The 19506-nt window shown below is 35.1% G+C and overlaps 1 protein-coding gene across 2 annotated transcripts in view; it reads left to right on the top strand.

Annotated features, from left to right (window-relative positions):
- The first annotated feature begins 1431 nt into the window (after positions 1 to 1431).
- The window catches only part of LOC148954039 (roundabout homolog 2-like), a 386920-nt gene continuing 368845 nt past the window's right edge, over positions 1432 to 19506 (top strand). For both annotated transcript variants that reach the window (XM_089085754.1, XM_089085755.1), the window contains exon 1: positions 1432 to 1516. In XM_089085754.1, coding sequence (XP_088941880.1) covers positions 1465 to 1516 — 52 coding nt within the window. In that variant the 5' untranslated portion in view covers positions 1432 to 1464. The remainder of the gene's footprint in view (positions 1517 to 19506) is intronic.

Below are 19506 nucleotides of genomic sequence, written 5' to 3'. Positions count from 1 at the left end.
CATCCTCTGAACCCCCCCCCCCCCACCACCCATGAAAAATCCCTCCTGAAAACGTCTGTATACTTCCCAATAACCAATACTATATGTAAACAATGGGCAAAGTTCATAACTTGCAGCCCTTCTTCCGGGAACGGTGGGGGACTAAGTCATCCTCAAAGACAAATTTATTACATTTTCGACTACGTTGAACAAAATAAATATTTAAAAATTTCGATTGGGTGACTTTGGGAAAAAATGAGCATGGGAGGGGGCCAGGTTGCCCTCTAATTTTTTTGGTCACTTAAAAGGGCACTAGATCTTTTAACTTTCGTTCGAATGAGCTCTCTCACCATATTCTAGGACTGCTGGATCGCTGCGATGACCCCTGAAAAAACAACAACAAATTAACACGCATCTGTGATTCCACATTTTTGCAAATAGGAGCTTGAAACATCTGCAGCAGGGTTTTCTGTTACGCTGAATCTGATCGTTTGATTTTCATTAAGATTCTAGAATTTTTAGGGGGTGTTTCTCCCCTTTTTGAAAATAAAGCAAATTTTTTCAGGCTCGTGACTTTTGATGGGTTAGACTAAATTTGATGAAACTTATATATTTGGAATCAGCATAAAAATCCAATTCTTTTAATGTATCTACTGGTATCATGATTCCGTTTTTTAGAGTTCCAGTTACTATTGAGCCGGGTCGCTCCTCACTTACAGTTCGTTACCACAAACTGTTTGATAAAATAACAAGTTCGCAGGTCGCTGGCTGGACGCTGGTCTTCTTCGTTATTCATCAAGAGAAGCAGAAATCTGGTAGAAACGAAATGGCTGTGGTGTTTCAGAACCCTTGCACAATAATTAAAATAATAGATAATAGATTCGCCGTGGCATTCAATAAGACCCAAGGAATCTAATTAAAAGGGACCGCACACAAAATTAAAATTTTTATTGGACGATTTTAGGGTAAAAAAGAGGCGTGGGAAGGGGGATAGTTCCTCTTCATTCTTTTTGGTCACTTAAAAAGGGTACAAGAACTTTTAATTTCCGTTCAAATGAACCCTCTTCTGTTGTTGCTTGACTATTGGTTCAATACTAAGCTTAATGAATCTTATATATTTGGAATCAGTATGATAAGTTTTTTTCATGTATTTATTGATACCAGAACTCCGTTTTTTAGAGAAACTACTGGATATTCCATATTATTTTTCACATTTATTTCATTTTTAATGGTGTCAATTATAGGGTATAAACAAGATACTTAGTCTACTTTTATTGTTTATAACTCTTTCTACCATGTCCCCGGAACTATTTAAGTTTTTTTCCTATTTCAGCTTAGATTTTCCTTCGCGCAAGTCATTTTCTCAACTTTCTCTTGGGATAAACACGTTAAGATATTTCATTTCTGATGCTTTTTAGTTATTCGTTGGATTGTGGGTGACAATGTTCTTGATGTATCTCTTGTAAGATATGGAAGGATATCAGAATGATTGCAGGATTAAGCTTGTACTTGCTTCAGCTCATTGCCTTAGTTAATGGTTGGTTGCTATTCCTATATCTCTCTTTATAAATTAAATAAAAAAAGTTTTTTTCAACTGAAAGTAAGGAGCAACATTCAAACTTAAAACGAACAGAAAACATTACGTATATGATGGAAGTTGCCCCCTTCTCCACATTTCACTCTTCACGCTAAAGTTTTTTAGTACTTTTAAAAAAGCTTCTTATTATTCTACTTAAACGAACCATGAGTTTTAGGAGCTGTTCTTAAACCATTGGGACAAAATTGAAACTTCAAAGAGCAAGGTGTTGAGGAAGGGGTAATTCCCCTCATATACGTTCGTTTTAAGTTTTAATGTTGCTTCTGACTTTCAGTTGACATAACTTTTTTTTTTTAATGTAATTTCTAATAGTTTTTTTAAATAATGCCAGGAAATCTGACTCCAACTAGACGGCAAAATCCCTCCTCTCCACGGATATATCCTCCTCATGAAAATTTACCCCCCAAAAATTACTCTTAGCATCTTGACGTGTAAAATTGAATCGGCAAAGAGAAAGCAAGACACAAGAAGAATTTCGTGTAGGAATTCTGGCAAAAATCTCCCAGTGAAAAATATACGCCGAAAAGTTCAGCCCCCTGGAAACTTCCCACCCCATGGAAAATCCTCCCCGTAAAAAACCTCCTCCCCAGCAGAAAATTCGTCCCCCTGCCCGTCAAATTCCCAATAACAAATATTATGTGTAAACATTGGGCTAATTTTATAACTTAAATACCTTTCCTTAGGGGCTGTGGGGGTCATATTATTCCCAAAGACATATTTATGGGCCTTCCAACTATGCTGAACATAATGGCAATCTGAATATATTGATCAGATGATTTTAAGAAAAAAGGGGCGTGGGAGGGGACGTAGTTGCCCTCCAATCTTTTTCGTCACTTAAAAAGGACACTAGAACTTTAAATTTTGATTTGAATTAGCCCTTTTCAAATATTCTAGGACCATTGGGGCGATATGATCACCCCTCGGGAAAACAAAAAACAAAACGAAAACAAACAAATAAACACGCATCCGTGATCTTTCTTTTGGCAAACAACAGAAAATTCCACATTTTTGGAGATAGTAGATTGAAACCTCTACGGTACAGTTCTCTGAGATGCTGAATTTGATGGTTTGACTTTCATTGAGATTCTTTGACTTTTAGGGGGTATTTCTTCCCTTTTTTTGAAAATTAGGCAAAGTTTCTCAGGCTCGTAGCCTTTGATGGGTGAGATTAAACTCAATGAAACTTATATATTTCGAACACTGTGGATAATTCAAACAGTACAATCATTCCCTGTCTCAACCCTTAGACAAAGCTGGACCCAGATGCAACTGCTCCGGAGAACATATAAGCAAGTATTTATATGCTTTTTATACGCGGATTCTAGTGCCCTTTTTGAATGACCAAAAAAATTGGAGGACAACTAGGCCCCCTCCCGAGCTTTTTTTTCCCAAAGTCACCGGATCGAAATTTTGAGATAGCCATTTTGTTCAGTATAGTCGAAAAATATAGTAACTTTGTCTTTAGGTGTAAAATGACCCGTCATAGTCCCCGGGGGAAGGGATGCAAGTTGTGAACTTCGCCCAGTTTACATATAGTATTTGTTATTAGGAAGTATACAGCCATTAATTTTTTTTTGGGGGGGGGGGTCGTGCTTGAGGTGGATTTCTAAGGGGAGACTCTTGCTTTGGGAGGCAAATTTCTGATGAGTGAATATTCTAGGGGAAATGTTACACTTGGGGGTTTTGACAGAATTACTATACGAAATTCTTTTTAATTGTCTTACATTCTCTTTGCCAAATTTTTTATATGGAGATGTTCTGGAGGAATTATCCGGGGGCTTTTTTCCGCGCGTTTTGTTTTCTGGAAAATAATTTCCACGGAAGGGGGTGTTTCAGGAGTGATCGAGAAACCGATTATAGATTAAAGTCTTGTTCTAATGAAAAAATGCCAAGGAGAATTTTTCAGGGTGAATCGTCCAGAATCAATTTTACAGAGAGGGGGGATTCTCAGCGAGGAAGGAACTGTCTGGAGGGAATTTGAAGGAGGAGTGCACTTTACGTTGGAAGACATTTCCACGGAGAAGTTTTCCGTGAGGAGGAGGGATATATTTCATAGAGGGTGAGCCAGATTTACGGCATTATTTGAAAAACGAACAGAAGTTATGCCATAAATTATTACGTGTATGAGAAGTTGCCCCCTCCTCAGTACTTCGCTCTTTACACTAAAGTTTGAACTTTTGTTCCAACTATTCAAGAATGACTCCTGATACACAAGAACCGTTTAATTAGAATTATAAGCTTTTACAAGTTCAAAAACACTTTAGCGTAAGGAGTGGAGTACTGAGGAGGGGGCAACCCTCTCATATACGTCATGATTTCTGTTCGTTTTAATTTTAAATGTTGCTCCTTACTTGCAGCTGAAAAAACTTGTTTTTTAATATAATTTTTGATAGTTTTTTAATTAATGCTGAGAAATAAAACTTCCCCTCCCATGGAAAATTCCTTTCCCCACAAAATCTCCTCCATGGAAAGATCCTCCCACGTAGGCACCCCCACCAGAAACCCCTCCCCCCGAAAATATCTTTATATTTTCTTTATATTATTCTTGCTTAAGTTTTCGTTAATAGCCAATACCGTATGTGAGTAATCGGCAAAGTTCATAATTTGCAACCTTTTCCCTGATGGCTGTGGGAGGTCAAATCCTCCTCAATAACATAGTTTTTAGATCTTTCAACCATGCTGAAGAAAATGGGTATCTCAAAATTTTGATCGGACAGTTTGGGTAAAAAGTGGGGTGGGAGGGGGGCTAGTCGCCTTCCAGTATTTTTCGTCACTAAAAAGGGGCAATAGAACTTTTGATGTCTGATCCAATGCGCCCTCTCCCGATTTTTTAGGATCACTGGTTCGATATGATCGATCCTGGAAAAAAAATAAATAAAAAGTAAACAACGATCTTACTTCTGGCAAAAAATTCGAAATTCCACATTTTTGTATATAGAAACTTGAAACCTCTACAATTGGGTTCTCTGACATTCTGAATCTCATGGTGTGATTTTCATTAAGATCATTTGATTTCTTAAGCGTGTTATTTCCCCCCTTTTTCATAAAATAGGCAAATTTTCTCCCTCTCAGGCTCGTAACTTTTGATGGGTAATATTAAACATCAAGATTTTTATAGGTTTTCAATAAACATCAAAATTCGATTCTTTTGATGCATCTATTATTACCAAGACTATGTTCCTTACTGTTTCGGTTACTATTGAGCCGCATCGCTCCTTACTTACAGTTCATTACCACGGACTGTTTGATTAGTAAAATGGTAATAAAACCGAGAGAAAAAAAAACCTTTCAGCTTAGATAATCTGTCATTTAAACCTAGGGACCTCGTTAACACCAGCTAAACACAGCAGGAGATTTACTTGAACATATCCCTGCTTTTAACATTGGAAAATCACCCTATGTCATTGTGTCATAATCATTCATGTTTCTATGAGTTCCGCTTGTCAGAGAAAGTAGGAACTAATGGATTACCATAAGATCTAAATATGTCTAATCTTTCTCAAGCATAGACGTGTGTGGACTGAATAGTATCTTTGTCCTAACAATTCTAGAATCTTGAAGAATTTCTTATCAATGCGTAGGCCTATACCAACAAGGACTACTGATAAATATCTTTCATATCTCAGACTAGTTTCAAGTCCTGGGCTGGGATATGCGCAACAATTTTATTGAGGAGGTGGATCTATTTAAAGAAGTAGGAAAAGTTGAATTGTTTGTGCGGCATGTGCAAAATCGATAACCCATTCAGACTTGGCTCGAGGGGCCAGGGCATCAGATCTTACCTTTGCACCTGTTCATGCACGCTGTTTTGTCATCACTTTGGACTTGACGGTTGTGAAGCAATAGAAAGACAGACTTGTTTTTTAAGAAAAACCTCATAGGCAAAGCAGTGGTGGATCCGGAGGGGGGAGGGGCTGCGCGCTCCCCCCTAACGTAGTTTTAAGTAGCGTAATTTACTTAATTAACGCAAGATTGCGTCAATTAAACTTGCTCTTAACGCATGTTTATCGGATCAACCTATTTTGCGACTCCCCCTTAAAAAATCCTGGATCCACCCCTGAGGCAAAGATGTTTTCTGTTTGTTTTTTTAATGAAAACATAAAAAAAAGATTGAGCGGTGCTGTTTTTTCTTAATGACAATATCAAAAACGATATTTTTCATAATCTACCCCTAAATTGGTGCCCCTAGGTGTTTCCCCATGTCCCCTTATAATTCTTCTGGTTTAGGGATTTCGGCCAACCCCCACTCCATGGAATAGATTAAAGCATACGAGCCTATTGATATAATACTATTTTATTTAATGTTTGATAAGTTGCAATAAAAGTCATAGGCTACTTACGTCATTGCTCCGTGCTGATTGCTGAAGCAGTTTTGAAATAATAGTTGTAAGCTTTAAGCTGCAGAAATCAACATTAATTATTCCCAGGCAACGTTAGCATTATCATAGCTTTAACAAAATGGCTATCTAAAAATTTGATCAGATGTATTTGTGGCAAAAAGGGCGTTGGGGGGGGGCAGCTAGTTGCCCTCCAGTCGCTTTTGACTCTTAAAAAAGGCACTAGAACTTCCGATTTCCAATCGAATGGGCTCCCACTGAATTTTATACGATCATCCCTTCCATAAAAACCATATGTGCCCCCGGACATAACTCACAATACTTACCACCGGGCCCTGCGGGGGAGGGGTGTGTCGATCCCAGAATTTTTATTATTTGATCTTTGAACTTTTTTTTTTACAAAACGGCTATGTCAAAATTTTTACTGGATGCATTTGGGGAAAGGGGTGGGGGGGGGGCTATTTGCCCCCGATTACTTTTGACTCTTAGAAGGGCACTAGAACTTCCGATTTCTAATCGGAAGTTCTCCGAAGTTTCTCCGAAGTTCTCCGAAGTTTTTATGACCAGCCCTTCCATATGAAGTGCCTCTGGGAAAAATAATAATAATCAGAGGCAACGCTATAGCGTTGTCTATAGTAAAGGCTTATAGCCCATTTTGTTGCTTATAGCCCAATGCTTTAGTCCATAGTCCAAGTCCAATGCAGATAGTTGCCTGTAGTCCAATGCTTTATTATTTATTTATTATTTTTTCCCAGAAGCACTTCATATGGATGTGGTCGTCGTAGAAACTTTAAAGGGGGCTCATTCGACTGGAAATCGAGATTTTTAGTGCCTTTTTAAGGGTCAAAAGAGATTGGAAGTCAACTAACACCCCTTCCACGCCCACCATTTCCCCAAATACATCCAATCAAAACTTTGAGATAGTCATTTTGTTCAGGGTAGCTGATTTCCAGATAGAAATTATGTTTTTGAGGAGGACACGCCCTCAAAGCCCTCAGGGCAAAGGTTGTTAGTTATGCTCTGGGGTCGTATACTGGTTTTATAGAAAGCTTTGTCGTAGAAACTTCAAAAAGGACTCATTAGTAGTAACCGGCTAATGCATTGAAAACCTACACGCAAACCTACGCCTGAGGCATGGATATGTGTGTAGGTTTTCAAGGCATTGGGTTACCAGGGCCATTTGCAAAGAGGTACCATTTCTATAGAAGAGGTACCATATATTATTTCATTTTTTTAAGGTTCATTTAGACGAGGTTACGTGCGCGCTCGTAACCTCGTCTAAATGAACCTTAAAAAATTGAAATAAAGCTATGGGGACTTTGCATATCTCTCACGATTGGTCCCTAAAAACCAGTCTGGTTGAAAACGTGGAGTTTTCGTACTGCTCACTTTTTTGCAATGTGTAGGAACCAGTGGGGAATCCCCGCTCGTTTGGAAAGGTGACAAGGAAATGCATGCAAATAGCATGTAGTTTCAAAACATATTTAATCACGTTTCTTGAATGAAGTATCTGTACTGTATATTCAAGAGGTGAAATCAATAAAGAGCTTGTTACTTACTTACAAATATTTTTTATAATTTCTTGAATGAACTTTCCGTATTGTGTGTATCCAAGAGTTGACTTCAAGAAAGAAATTGTTACTTACTGAGAATTTTTTCATAATTTCTTGAATTAAATTTCTACATCGCGTAGCTAAGTGAAAATTGTTTGTGATAAAGCGAAAAAAAAAGCTACTTACTTGCGATTTTTTCATAATTTCTTGAATTTAATTTCTACGTCGTATATCTAACTCGTGAAAACAATAAAGTTTGTTAATTACTTAGAATTTTGTCATAATTTCTTGAACTAAATGTTTTTTTGTTTATACAACAGGTGAATTCAAGAAAGAATTTGCTACTTAGACTGAGAATTTTTCCATAATTTCTTGAATTAAATTTCTACGTCGTATATCTAACTCGTGAAAACCATAAAGAGTTTGTTACTTACTTAGAATTTTGTCATAATTTATTCAACGAAATATCTTTTTGTTTGTCCAACAGGTAAATTCAAGAAGGAATTTGCTACTTAGTTACAATTTTTTCGTAATTTTTTGAAGGAAATTTCCGTATTGCTTATCCAAGAATTGACTTCAAGAAAGAAATTGTTACTTACTGAGAATTTTTCAATAATTTCTTGAATTAAATTTCTACATCATTTAGCTAAGTTAAAAAATGTTTTTTTTTTATCCAACAGGTGAATTCAAGAAAGAATTTGCTACTTAGAATGAGAATTTTTTCATAATTTCTTGAATTTAATTTCTACGTCGTATATCTAACTCGCGAAAACAATAAAGAGTTTGTTACTTACGTATAATTTTTTCATAAGTTCTTGAACGAAATGTCTTTTTTGTTTGTCTAACAGTTAAACTCAAGAAAGAATTTGCTACTTAGTTGAAATTTTTTCATAATTTCTTGAATGAAATTTCCGTATTGCATATTCAAGAATTGACTGAAATTGTTACTTACTGAGAATTTTTCAATAATTTCTTGAATTAAATTTCTACATCATTTAGCTAAGTGAAAATTGTTTGTGTTAAAAAGAAAAAAAAGTTACTTACTTGCGATTTTTTTTCATAATTTCTTGAATGAAAAAACTGTATTGTATATCTAAGAGGTGAAATCAATAAAGAGTTTGTTACTTACTTACAAATATTTTCATAATTTCTTGAATGAAATTTCCGTATTGCGTATCCAAGAGATGACTTCAAGAAAGAAATTGTTACTCACTGAGAATTTTTTCATAATTTCTTGAATCAAATTTCTACATCGTGTATCTAAGTCATGAAATTCTTGAATGAAATTTCCGTATTGTGTATCCATGAGTTGACTTCAAGAACGAAATTGTTACTTACTGAGAATATTTTCCTAATTTCTTGAATTAAATTTCTACATCGTGTAGCTAAGTGAAAATTGTTTTTGATAAAGAGAAAAAAAAGTTACTTACTTGCGGTTTTATCATAATTTCTTGAATGAAGTATCTGTACTGTATATCCAAGAGGTGAAAACAAAAAGAGTTTGTTACTTACTTACAAATATTTTCATAATTTCTTGAATGAAATTTCCGTATTGTGTATCCAAGAGTTGACTTCAAGAAAGAAATTGTTTTTTTTTTAATAATTTCTTAAATTAAATTTCCGTATTGTGTATACAAGAGTTTAATTCAAGAAAGAAATTGCTACTTACTGAAAATTTTTTCATAATTTCTTGAATTAAATTTCTACATCGTGTATCTAAGTCATGAAAACAATAAATAGTTTGTTACTTACATGGAATTTTGTCATAATTTCTCGAACGAAATGTCTTTTTTGTTTATCCAGCAGGTGAATTCAAGAAAGAATTTGCTACTTACTTACAATTTTTTCATAATTTCTTTAATGAATTGTCTTTTTTATTTACCCAGGAGGCTAATTCAAGAAAGAATTTGCTACTTACTTAAAATTTTTGATAATTTCTTAAATGAAATTTCTGCATTGTGTATCCACGAGGTAACATGAGTGTGTTACCTATTTACAATTCCTTCATAATTTCTTGAATGAAATTTCAGTATTGTGTATCCAATAGGTGAAAACAATAAAGAATTTATTACTTACTTGTGATTTTATTATGATTTCTTGAATTAAATATCTGTATTTTGTCCAGGAAGCGAATTCAAGAAAGCTATTGCTACTTACCTACATTTTCTTCATAATTTAATGAAATGCATAAAACTAATCTAAAGAATAAAGATTAGTTAAGCTTAAAGATATTTGTTGCTTAAACATATTAACATATTTTTGAAAGAATTTGCTACTTACTTACAATTTTTGATAATTTCTTAAATGAAATTTCTGCATTGTGTATTCATGAGGTAACTTCAAGAAAGAGTTTGTTGCTTACTTAGAGTTTCGTCATAATTTCTTGAATAAAATGTCTTTTTTTATTTATCCAGGAGGCGAATTCAAGAAAGAATTTGTTCCCATGTGTCTGACAATAGATGTATACAAATTCCTTTTCTTACATCTACGACTTTTTATTAGTCATTCTAAACGTTTGATATGCTAGCTTACTCTAAAAATAATGAACACATAACAATTTAATTCATAATATATTTTTAATGAAATAATGATATGTATAATATTAAAAAAAAAAATATATTATGATAAACTATTAATATCAATGATTAACTTTGGACATTTTGAATCTGTTCCATAAAATAGTTCACCATGTTCTCTCTTGATATTATAGCTATTGTCTTCTCTTAGTTCGTAATCAGTAGAATAATGACAATGCCCTTTTTATTTTTCTGGCAATTTCACTGTCTATTATCACATTATTTTTACACAGGTAACAGTTTCGGCACGTAGACAAGATATGGTTTACGATATTAGTAGAATAGTAGGCCTTTCTTTTATTGATCTTCCGTTGAATGCTAATACCCGAAAAGTGATGATTGGATGTATCAGTAGGTAATGTGTTACCTGCAACAGTAACAAGGAGTTGTCATCTATCATCAATGATTATTTTTATGTTGGCATTCTCTTTGAGTGCAATCATCTCTGGAGATCTCAATCTCGCATAACCACTAACATAAGAGTTGAATTTTTCGGTATTCCAAAGAAATTTAATTCCTTACTGTCATGACAATGCATGCATACATTTCCAATAGTGCTACCACCTGTACTTGTTTCAAAGTTTAAATACTTCTCTTTGTCAGCATTCAATGCTACAATAACCTTGTTATGTAAACACACTTTATTAAAATGCTCCATTTTCACTTTTTTTTTTAAAGATATGACTTATGTGTTTATCGTTCCACTGCGTAAAAAATACTGATTTAATACATGCAATAGATTAGGTAGTGTCAATAACCGGTCATAGAAGACCGATGGGGAAGTCACATCGTGTCTCTGACCAATCACAGAGCGCAATTTTTAGAACTTTAAGAATATTTTTACATTTTAATTTATTTAAAAAAATAAAAAAATAAATAAATTTGAAAAATTTCTAATTTTTAAAAAAGATTTTTTTTTTGAGAAAGAAAAAAAAACAACAACAAATGTTTACATAAAAATATTTATTATATTTAACTATTAAAAATCCACAAACGATGGTCCCATGATATAGAATAGTTTTTAACATGTCTTATGGATTTATCACGATCAGGTATGTTCTTATGTATCCACTGTGCGAAGAACCTAACCTCGTCTTCAGGACGGTGATAACCCCCCCTCAAATTTAGGACACTTAAACTCTTCTAGATTGAAGAGCGGAATCCTATTCTCACACTTTTGAATTAAAACTTTATCTGTAGGTACATTGCCTTTTACGTAGAGTGCTTCAACTCCGAAAAAGCTGCAAATTCCACTGACTTCCTCCTGGACATTTCTCAGTTCCCGACCAGTATTATTAAGTGGTGTAATCACTCTATCATAGAATCACAGTCTGTTTATATAACGTAATGTAGGACTCCACAAGATTTTATCATACTCAAACAGATTACAGTTCACTAACCAATAACCATTTAGGGTTAAATTACCTTTTTAGGGGGTGACCATTTAGGGTTCTCCTACATGCTGAAAATGAAAGTTTGTTCCCTGGCATGCTGGATCTGAAAGTGTATTTTCTACTCATCATTTGATGTAATATTTATAATCTGTTGAAAATCTACTATTGTTACAATTGCTTAAAGTGAAATTCGAGTCGCCTATTAACCGTTTTGAACTTGTGAAACATTTAATAGCCTTTAAATTCTAAAATATAATGTACAGAAACATTAAAAAAAATCTCTTTGGTCGCTGAAGCATTTTCTTGTTTTGGAATGCTTAGCATAACGATATCACGGGGTATAACGATATCACGGGGTATTTCATTGCGTGATTTAATTGATTAAAGCATCTCACATCTCTACCATTATACAGAAGGCTATGTTTGTCCTTTTTGTGTCTTTTTACAAGTGTCCTTAACCGTTTTCTTGTTTCACTCGAATCGTTGTCAATGTGTAAAGGGATATTTTCACCGTGTATTTTGGTAGCTTGCATCGTTATGGTATCGTTCCATCTTGGTTGCTTTTCAGGGGGAGAGTAATTGCATCAATCCACTTCCTCCTTAAAAAAAAGAAGAAAAATTTAGTATGGAAATAATAACCCCTCTTTAACAGATAAATTGCTCTCTAAAGTTGTTTCTGATGTTTGTAGTGCTCTATGTCTTAGTGCATTAGAAATATTCAAAAAAAATTTTTAACTGAAAGTAAGGAGAAACACTAAAACTTAAAATGAACCAAAATTATTACGTATATGAGGGGGGTTCCCTCCTCCTCAACACCTCGCCTTTCACGCTAAGTTCAAATTTTGTTCCAATTCTTTAAAAATGACCTCTGAATCAAAAAGGTCGCTTAATTAGAATAAATAGCTCTTTTGAAAGCAATAAACAAACTTTAGCCTAAAGAGTGATGTATTGACGAAGGGTCGACCCCCCTCATATACGAAATAATTTCTGTTCTTTTTAAGTTTTAAAGTTGCTCCTTACTTTCAGTTGAAAAACTTTCAACTGAAAGTTTTATTTATTTAAACTACTTTCTAGTTTAAATTTTAGTTTAAAATTTAGTTTCTTATCGTTTTTAAATAGTGCTGGGAAATCTGACACCACCTACATAGAAAATTTCTCTTCCCCCATGAAAAATTCCTCCATGGAGAGATCCTACCACGTAACTCCCACCCCCCAACCCACCAGCGACCACAAAAAAAAACTGAAAACGTCTGTATACTTACCAATAACCAATGCTATATGCAAACAATGGGCAAAGCTCATAACTTGCAGTCCTCCTCCCGGGCATGTGAGGGATAAAATCATCTTCAAAGACATAGTTATTAGATTTTTTTGAATAAATATGGCAATTTTAAACTTTTAATTCGGTGACTTTGGGAAAAAATGATCCTAGGAGGGGGCTTAGTTGCCGTCCAAATCCTTAGGTCACTTAAAAAAGACACTAGAACTTTTAATTTATTTTTGAATGAGGCCTATGTCCATATTATAGTACATATGGGTCAATACGGTCATCCCTGAAAAAAAACAACAAATAAACACGCAAATTAGCCCGTAGGCATTATTAGACATCGCAAATAATTTAATCTAAAAACTCTTCTCAAAAAAATTTCGCAAATATCGTAAACTAAATAAGTAATTAAATCACTGTTGTTAGCTCCATCATTAATCTCCAATAATGTAAATGCACCACTCATTTTTTTCCTCTACTAATATCCTTGCAAATAAAAACTATTCTCGTTGAATTCAATTCTCTTACTAATATGAATTGTAAAAAAAACTATTACTCTTTTGGAACTCAATCCTCATTTAACTCAACCCCCGTGCAAGTGACCCCCCCTTGTTCCTGGACCCCTGGATAAGCGAACCCCCTGTGGAACTGTAGCCCCTTTCACTGAACCCCCGTGCAAATCAACCCCCCCCCATGCAACTCATCCCCCTCAAAACACTTCAGCCCTTTCTTTTGAAATTGACAATACTTTTCAAACGTTACTTATGTATTATACAGACCACATCGGCGAGGTAAAGCTAGGTCAAGTCACAATGTCATTCTATCGTTACTTTTCAATTAAGCTATTGAATACCTTCTAGCAATGTCTCTTGTAAGCGTCAAATCTATTAAGTATCTGAGCATGTTCTTTGTATTGTTGATGGAAGCACCCCATTCTTTAATTACCCGTGAGGCATTCTTAACCATCGCAATACCTTTACGCTAATACCTCTTCGCAAAAAATTCGCAAATCTTGTAAACTAAAGAAGTAATTACATCACTGTTGTTAGCTCCAACATTAATCTCCAATAATGTAAATGCACCACTAATTTTTTTTCCTCTACTAATATCCTTGCAAATAAAAACTATTCTCTTTGAATTCAATTCTCTTACTAATATGAATTGTAAAGAAAACTATTCCTTTAAGTTTTTTTTGGCATCTAAAAAGATACACCGGTTTTTCCGACACGGATTTAACCTAAAAAAAAAACTTGTATATCATGAAATAGAAATTCAGTTAATTGTGTCAGAAAAAACTTGAATCATAACAGATTATACCCAACCTGTTTGGTACAGGCGCGTACGCAAAGTATATAGCTTCAAGCAAATTCCATATGATATTTCAAATTACTATACCTTCTATAGAAATGATACCTCTTTGCAAGTGACCCTGGTAACCCCAATTCGTTTAAAATATACACACATAACCATGCCTCAGGCGTATATTTGCATGTATATTTATACCTTCAAGCAAATTCTATATGATATTTCAAATTACTATAGCTTCTATAGAAATGGTACCTCTTTGCAAATGGCCCTGGTAACCCAATGCATTGAAAACCTACACACATATCTATGCCTCAGGCGTAGGTTTGCGCGTAGGTTTTCAATGCATTAGCCGCTTACTACTCTCATTCGATTGGAAATTCAAAGGGCTAGTGCCCATTCTAATAGTCTAAAGTGACTGGAGGGCAACTAACCCCCTCTCACGCCCATCTTATCCCCAAACACATCCAATCAAAATTTTGTTATGGCCATTTTGGTCAACATGGTTAAAAATTCAGGCAATTAGGTCTTTTAGGTAGACACCCCCCCCCCCGACCTCAGGGTATGGGTTGCAAGCTATGCCCTGGGGGCTTATAAAGTTTATATGGAAAGCGTTGTCGTAGAAACTTCAGAAAGGGTTCATTTGATTGGAAAATTAAATGGCTAGTTCCCTTTTTAGTAGTCGTAAGTAAATGGAAGGCAACTAACACCCGTTCCACGCCCACCATTTCCCCAAGCACATCCAATCAAATTTTAATATAGCAATTTTGTTCAACATAGTTGAAAGTTCTTTAAATTATATGTTTGAGCAGGACACTGCCCTCACAGTCATCAGGGCAAGGGTTATAAGTCATGTCCTTGGGGCAAATATGGTTCTCATGGAAGGAATGTTCGTAAAAACTTAAGAGAGGGATCATTTGATTGTAAATTGAAAGTTATAGTTCACTCTTTAAGAGTCAAAAGATATCAGAGGGTAACCAGCCCCCCCTCCCCCCAAACCCTTTTTTCCCACCGACATCCGATAAAAATTTTGAGAGAGCTAGTTTCTCAAAAATAGTTAAAAGATCATAGTGCAAAATTCCAGTGTCGACTCAACCCCCCAGGACCTGGGGGCAGGTGTTGCACGTTATACTCTAGGGGCATATATGGTTCTTATGGAATGGATGCTCTCAATAACTTCCAAGAGGGCTAATTTGATTTGAAGTTGAAAGTTCTATTTCACTTTTTAAGGGTCTAAAAAAATTGAAGGGCACCTAGCCCCCCCCCCCCCCTCCACGCCCTTTTTTCCTCAGACCCATCCAATAAGATCTTTGAGATAGCCATTCTTTTTAAAATAGTTCAAAGACCATATAACGAAAACTTCGGGGAAGACACAGCCCCCCCAGGGCCCGAGGGCAGGCGTTGTAAGTTATGCCCTGGGGGAATATATGGTTCTTATTGAAGGGAGGCTCATAAAAACTTCAGAGGGCTCATTTGATTGGAAATTGAAAGTTCTAGTTCAGTTTTTTTAGAGTCAAAAGAGATTGGAGGGCAACTAGCCCCCCCCCCCCCCGCCCAAACGCTCTTTTTCTCCAAATAAATCCAATAAAAATTGTGAGATTGACGTTAGTTAAAAATTGCTCTAAACTCAGATAAAAAAAAACTCAGATGTCGTCAAAACGCCCCAGGGCCCTGGGGCAGGCGTTGTAAGTTATGCCCTGGGGCACATATGGTTCTTATGAAAGGGATGTTCGTATAAACTTCAGGGATGGCTCATTTGATTGGATATTGAAAGTTTTTGCTCACTTTTTAATAGTCAGAAGGGATGCTCGTATAAACTTCGGAGAGGGTTCATTTGAATGAAAATTGAAAGTTCTCGTTTATTTTTTAAGATTCAAAAGAGATCGGAGAGCAACTAGCCCCCCCCCTCCACGCCCTAAATGTATCAGGTTAAAATTCTGATGTAGACATTTTGTCAAAAATAGTTCGAAGTTCAGATATCAAAAACTCCAGTGTCAACACAGCCCCCCAGAGTCCGGGGGTAGGCGTTGTAAGTTATGCCCTGGGGGTATATGGTTGCTATGGAAGGAATGCTCATATAAACTTCATAGAGGGCTCATTTGGTTGGAATTTGAAAGCTGTAATTCAATTTTTATGAGTAAAAAGTGATCGGAGGGCAGCTAGCCTCCCTCAACACTCTATTTATTTTTTCCCAGAGGCACTTCATATTGAAGGGGTCGTCGTATAAACTTCAAAGGGGGCTCATTCGATTGGAAATTGAGAGTTCTAAGACCTTTTTTAAGAGTCAAAGGTGATCGGAGGGCAACTAGCCCCCCCCCTCCCAAGCATTTTTTCCACAAATATATCTTATAGAAAATTTGAGGTAGCCATTGCATCAGATAAAATTCTTATGGAAGGGATGCTCGTATAAACTTGAAAGAGGGCTCTTTTAATTGGAAACTGAAAGTAATAGTTCGCTTTTTACAAGTCAAAAGTGATAAAAGGGGAGATAGCCTACTCCCCCACCCCTTTTCCCCACAATGCATCAGATAAAAATTTTGAGATAGACCTTGTGTTAGAAATAGTTCAAAGTTTAGATTAAAAAAAACACCGGTACCGATGCGGCCCCACAGAGCCCGGGGAAAGGCGTTGTAAGTTATGCCCTGGGGGTATATGGTTGTTATGGAAGGGATGCTTGTATAAACTTCATAGAGGGCTCACTTGATTGGAAAATGAAAGTTGTTGTTCACTTTTCAAGACTCAAAAGAAATCTGAGGGCAGCTAGTCCTCCCACGTCCTTTTTCTCCGAAATGTATTAAATAAAAATTTTGAGATGGCTATTTTTGTTAGTAATAGTTCAAGGGTCAGATAACAAATCCTGTATCAACACATCCCTCCAGGACCCGGGGACAGGTGTTATAAGTTATGCCCTGGGGGTATATATGGTTCTTATGGAAAGGATGATTATATAAACTTCTGAGAAGGCTCATTTGTTTGGAAAGAGAAAGTTCTAGTTCATTTTTTAAGAGTCAAAAGAAATCGGAGGGTAACTACCCTCTCCTCCTCCACGTCATTTTCCCCCAAATGCATCAAAAAAAATTTTTGAGATAGCCCTTTTGTTAAAAGTATTTAAACGGTTAGATAAAAAAAAAACCTGGTGTCGATAAAACCCCCCAGGGCCCTGGGACAGGCGTTATAAGTTATGTCCTGGAGGCATTTATGGTTCCTATGGAAGGGATTGTCGTATAAATTTCAAAGAGAGCTCATTTGTTTGGGAAGTGTAAGTGTTAGTTCACTTTTTAAGAGTCAAAAGAGATTAGAGGGCAACTAGCCCCCCCCCCTCCACGACCTTTAATCCCCAAATGCATCAAATAAAATATTTAATGCCTCACTAAAATCAAATCAAATAGAAAATAGTTCAAACATCAGATATTAAAACTTCTGGGTTGACACAACCCCCCAGGGCCCGGGGACGGCCGTTGTAAGTTATGCCCTGGGGGGATATATGGCTCTTCTAGGAGGGATCATCGTATAAACTTCAGAGAGGGCTGATTTGATTCAAAATTGAAAGTTCTAGTTCACTTTTATAGAGTCAAAAGAGATCGAAGGGCAATTAGCTCAAGGACAGGCGTTGTAAGTTATACTCTGGGATATATATGGTTCTTAAAGAAGGGATGCTCGTATAAACTTCAGAGAGGGCTCATTTGATTGAAAATAGAAAGTTTTAGTTTACTTTTAAACAGTCAAAAGAGACCGAAGGTTAATTAGCCCCCCCCTTACGCCCTTTTCCCCCCGAACCCATCCGATAAAAATTCTGAGAAAGTCATTTTGTTAAAAATAGTTCAAAAATCAGATAATAAAAACTCCGAGGTTGACACAAACCCATTTTTTCACTTTGATATTGTTACTTTGATACTTTGATGAACATTTAATTTTTTTTAAAGATTGATTTTGAAATAAGGAATTTTTAAAAACTTGAATCTTTTTGAAATAAAAAACGAAGAAAAGATAATTAAAAAAAAAACTTTCCGAGAAAGATGTTTTACAAAGAAAATTAAAGGCCATTTTAAATTAAAGCTCAGCAGATACAAATAACTGTTAAAATTCAAACTCAAAACGATCAGAAATTACTATTAAAGAACAAATGCAACCCAAAACGAACAGAAATTAAATAAACAATCATAGCAAAAAACATACAACAAATAATCATATAAATTAATAAGTAGATCTTAAAGCGAGTAATGATTAGATTGAATATGAAATTCAAGCTTAAAACGAAGAAAATATTTTCCTACTGTAGCACAAATGAAACTTAAAACGAACAGAAATTAAATAAACAATCAATGCAAACAAACATACAATAGATATTAATTAAAATTAATAAATAAATCTTAAAACGAGTGAAACTTAAATTGAATATGCAAATGAAGCTGGAAATGAACAAAATTACTATAAACAAGAGTTCGGGTATCACATCCTTCTCTCACTGTAAAAGCCTAAAACCTACTGCTTCATTGGCGCTTTACTGAAAACTATATGTGCCTTGAACAGTCTTGGAAAGTATAAATAACATCAAATTGAATATTTGATGCATAATGATATTAATTATTAAAAGATCCATCCGGTCAAGAATTTATTTCACTATAGTTTTAATTTTATTTTTAATACTATAAGAACTAGAAAAAAAGTATTTGTAATATAATTCGTTTTCAGTTAAGAGGCAATGACGCAGTAGGCTTTTGGTTTTATGCAGTTAAGGAAGGAGACAGTATCCAAACACTTGTTTGTATTGAAACTATTTTCGTCTTTAACAACTTTAAAAAGAGCTAATAAATTAAACTGAATATTTGATGTATAATGATATTAATTGCTGAAAGCTCATCAGTTCAAAATGTTATAATAATTTTAATGTTTATTTTCAATGTTAAGTAAAAAGAAAATATTTGTCATAAAATTGGATTTCAGTAAAGTGGTTTTCGTGAAATGCCATGCACTTCATGTCAGTAGAATAGGGGCATTTAGGGAACTTTTGTTATACTCAGTACCTCAAATTTTATTTAAAAAACGAAATCATTTTATGTCACCTAATAGTTGATCTTAGATCATTTGAATTCTGTCAAATTTAGCCTACATGTTGAAAACGCATTACGTAATTGTAGCATAGATAGTGGGCGCAGCATCCCAATATCAACATCACTGATATTGAAATCGCTGCTTTTACATGCAACAAAAAAAATAATAAGGAGGAAAAGTTTGGCCCCTGGGGGAGAGGGCTCCTTCTCTCCTTTATTATCGTATTAAAGTTGCAGAGGCAAGGAAAAAAAAAGTCATTTTAGTCATTTTAATTATTTTCTTTGAAACAAATAGGTCTTTGAATAAAACACAATCCCATAAGAAGTATGTTACCTTATACTTTGCGGAGACATATAGCAATCTCCATGTTATTTGCGGAGACATATAGCAAATACCATGTTATTCTAACAGACATATAGGAAATATCATGTTATTCTACGACGCCC

Source organism: Artemia sp. Qi Xiang Cuo, chromosome 3 (genome assembly GCF_049724085.1).
Source record: "Artemia sp. Qi Xiang Cuo chromosome 3, ASM4972408v1, whole genome shotgun sequence".
Lineage (NCBI taxonomy): Eukaryota > Metazoa > Arthropoda > Branchiopoda > Anostraca > Artemiidae > Artemia > Artemia sp. Qi Xiang Cuo.
This window is presented reverse-complemented; position numbering and strand designations above follow the sequence as displayed.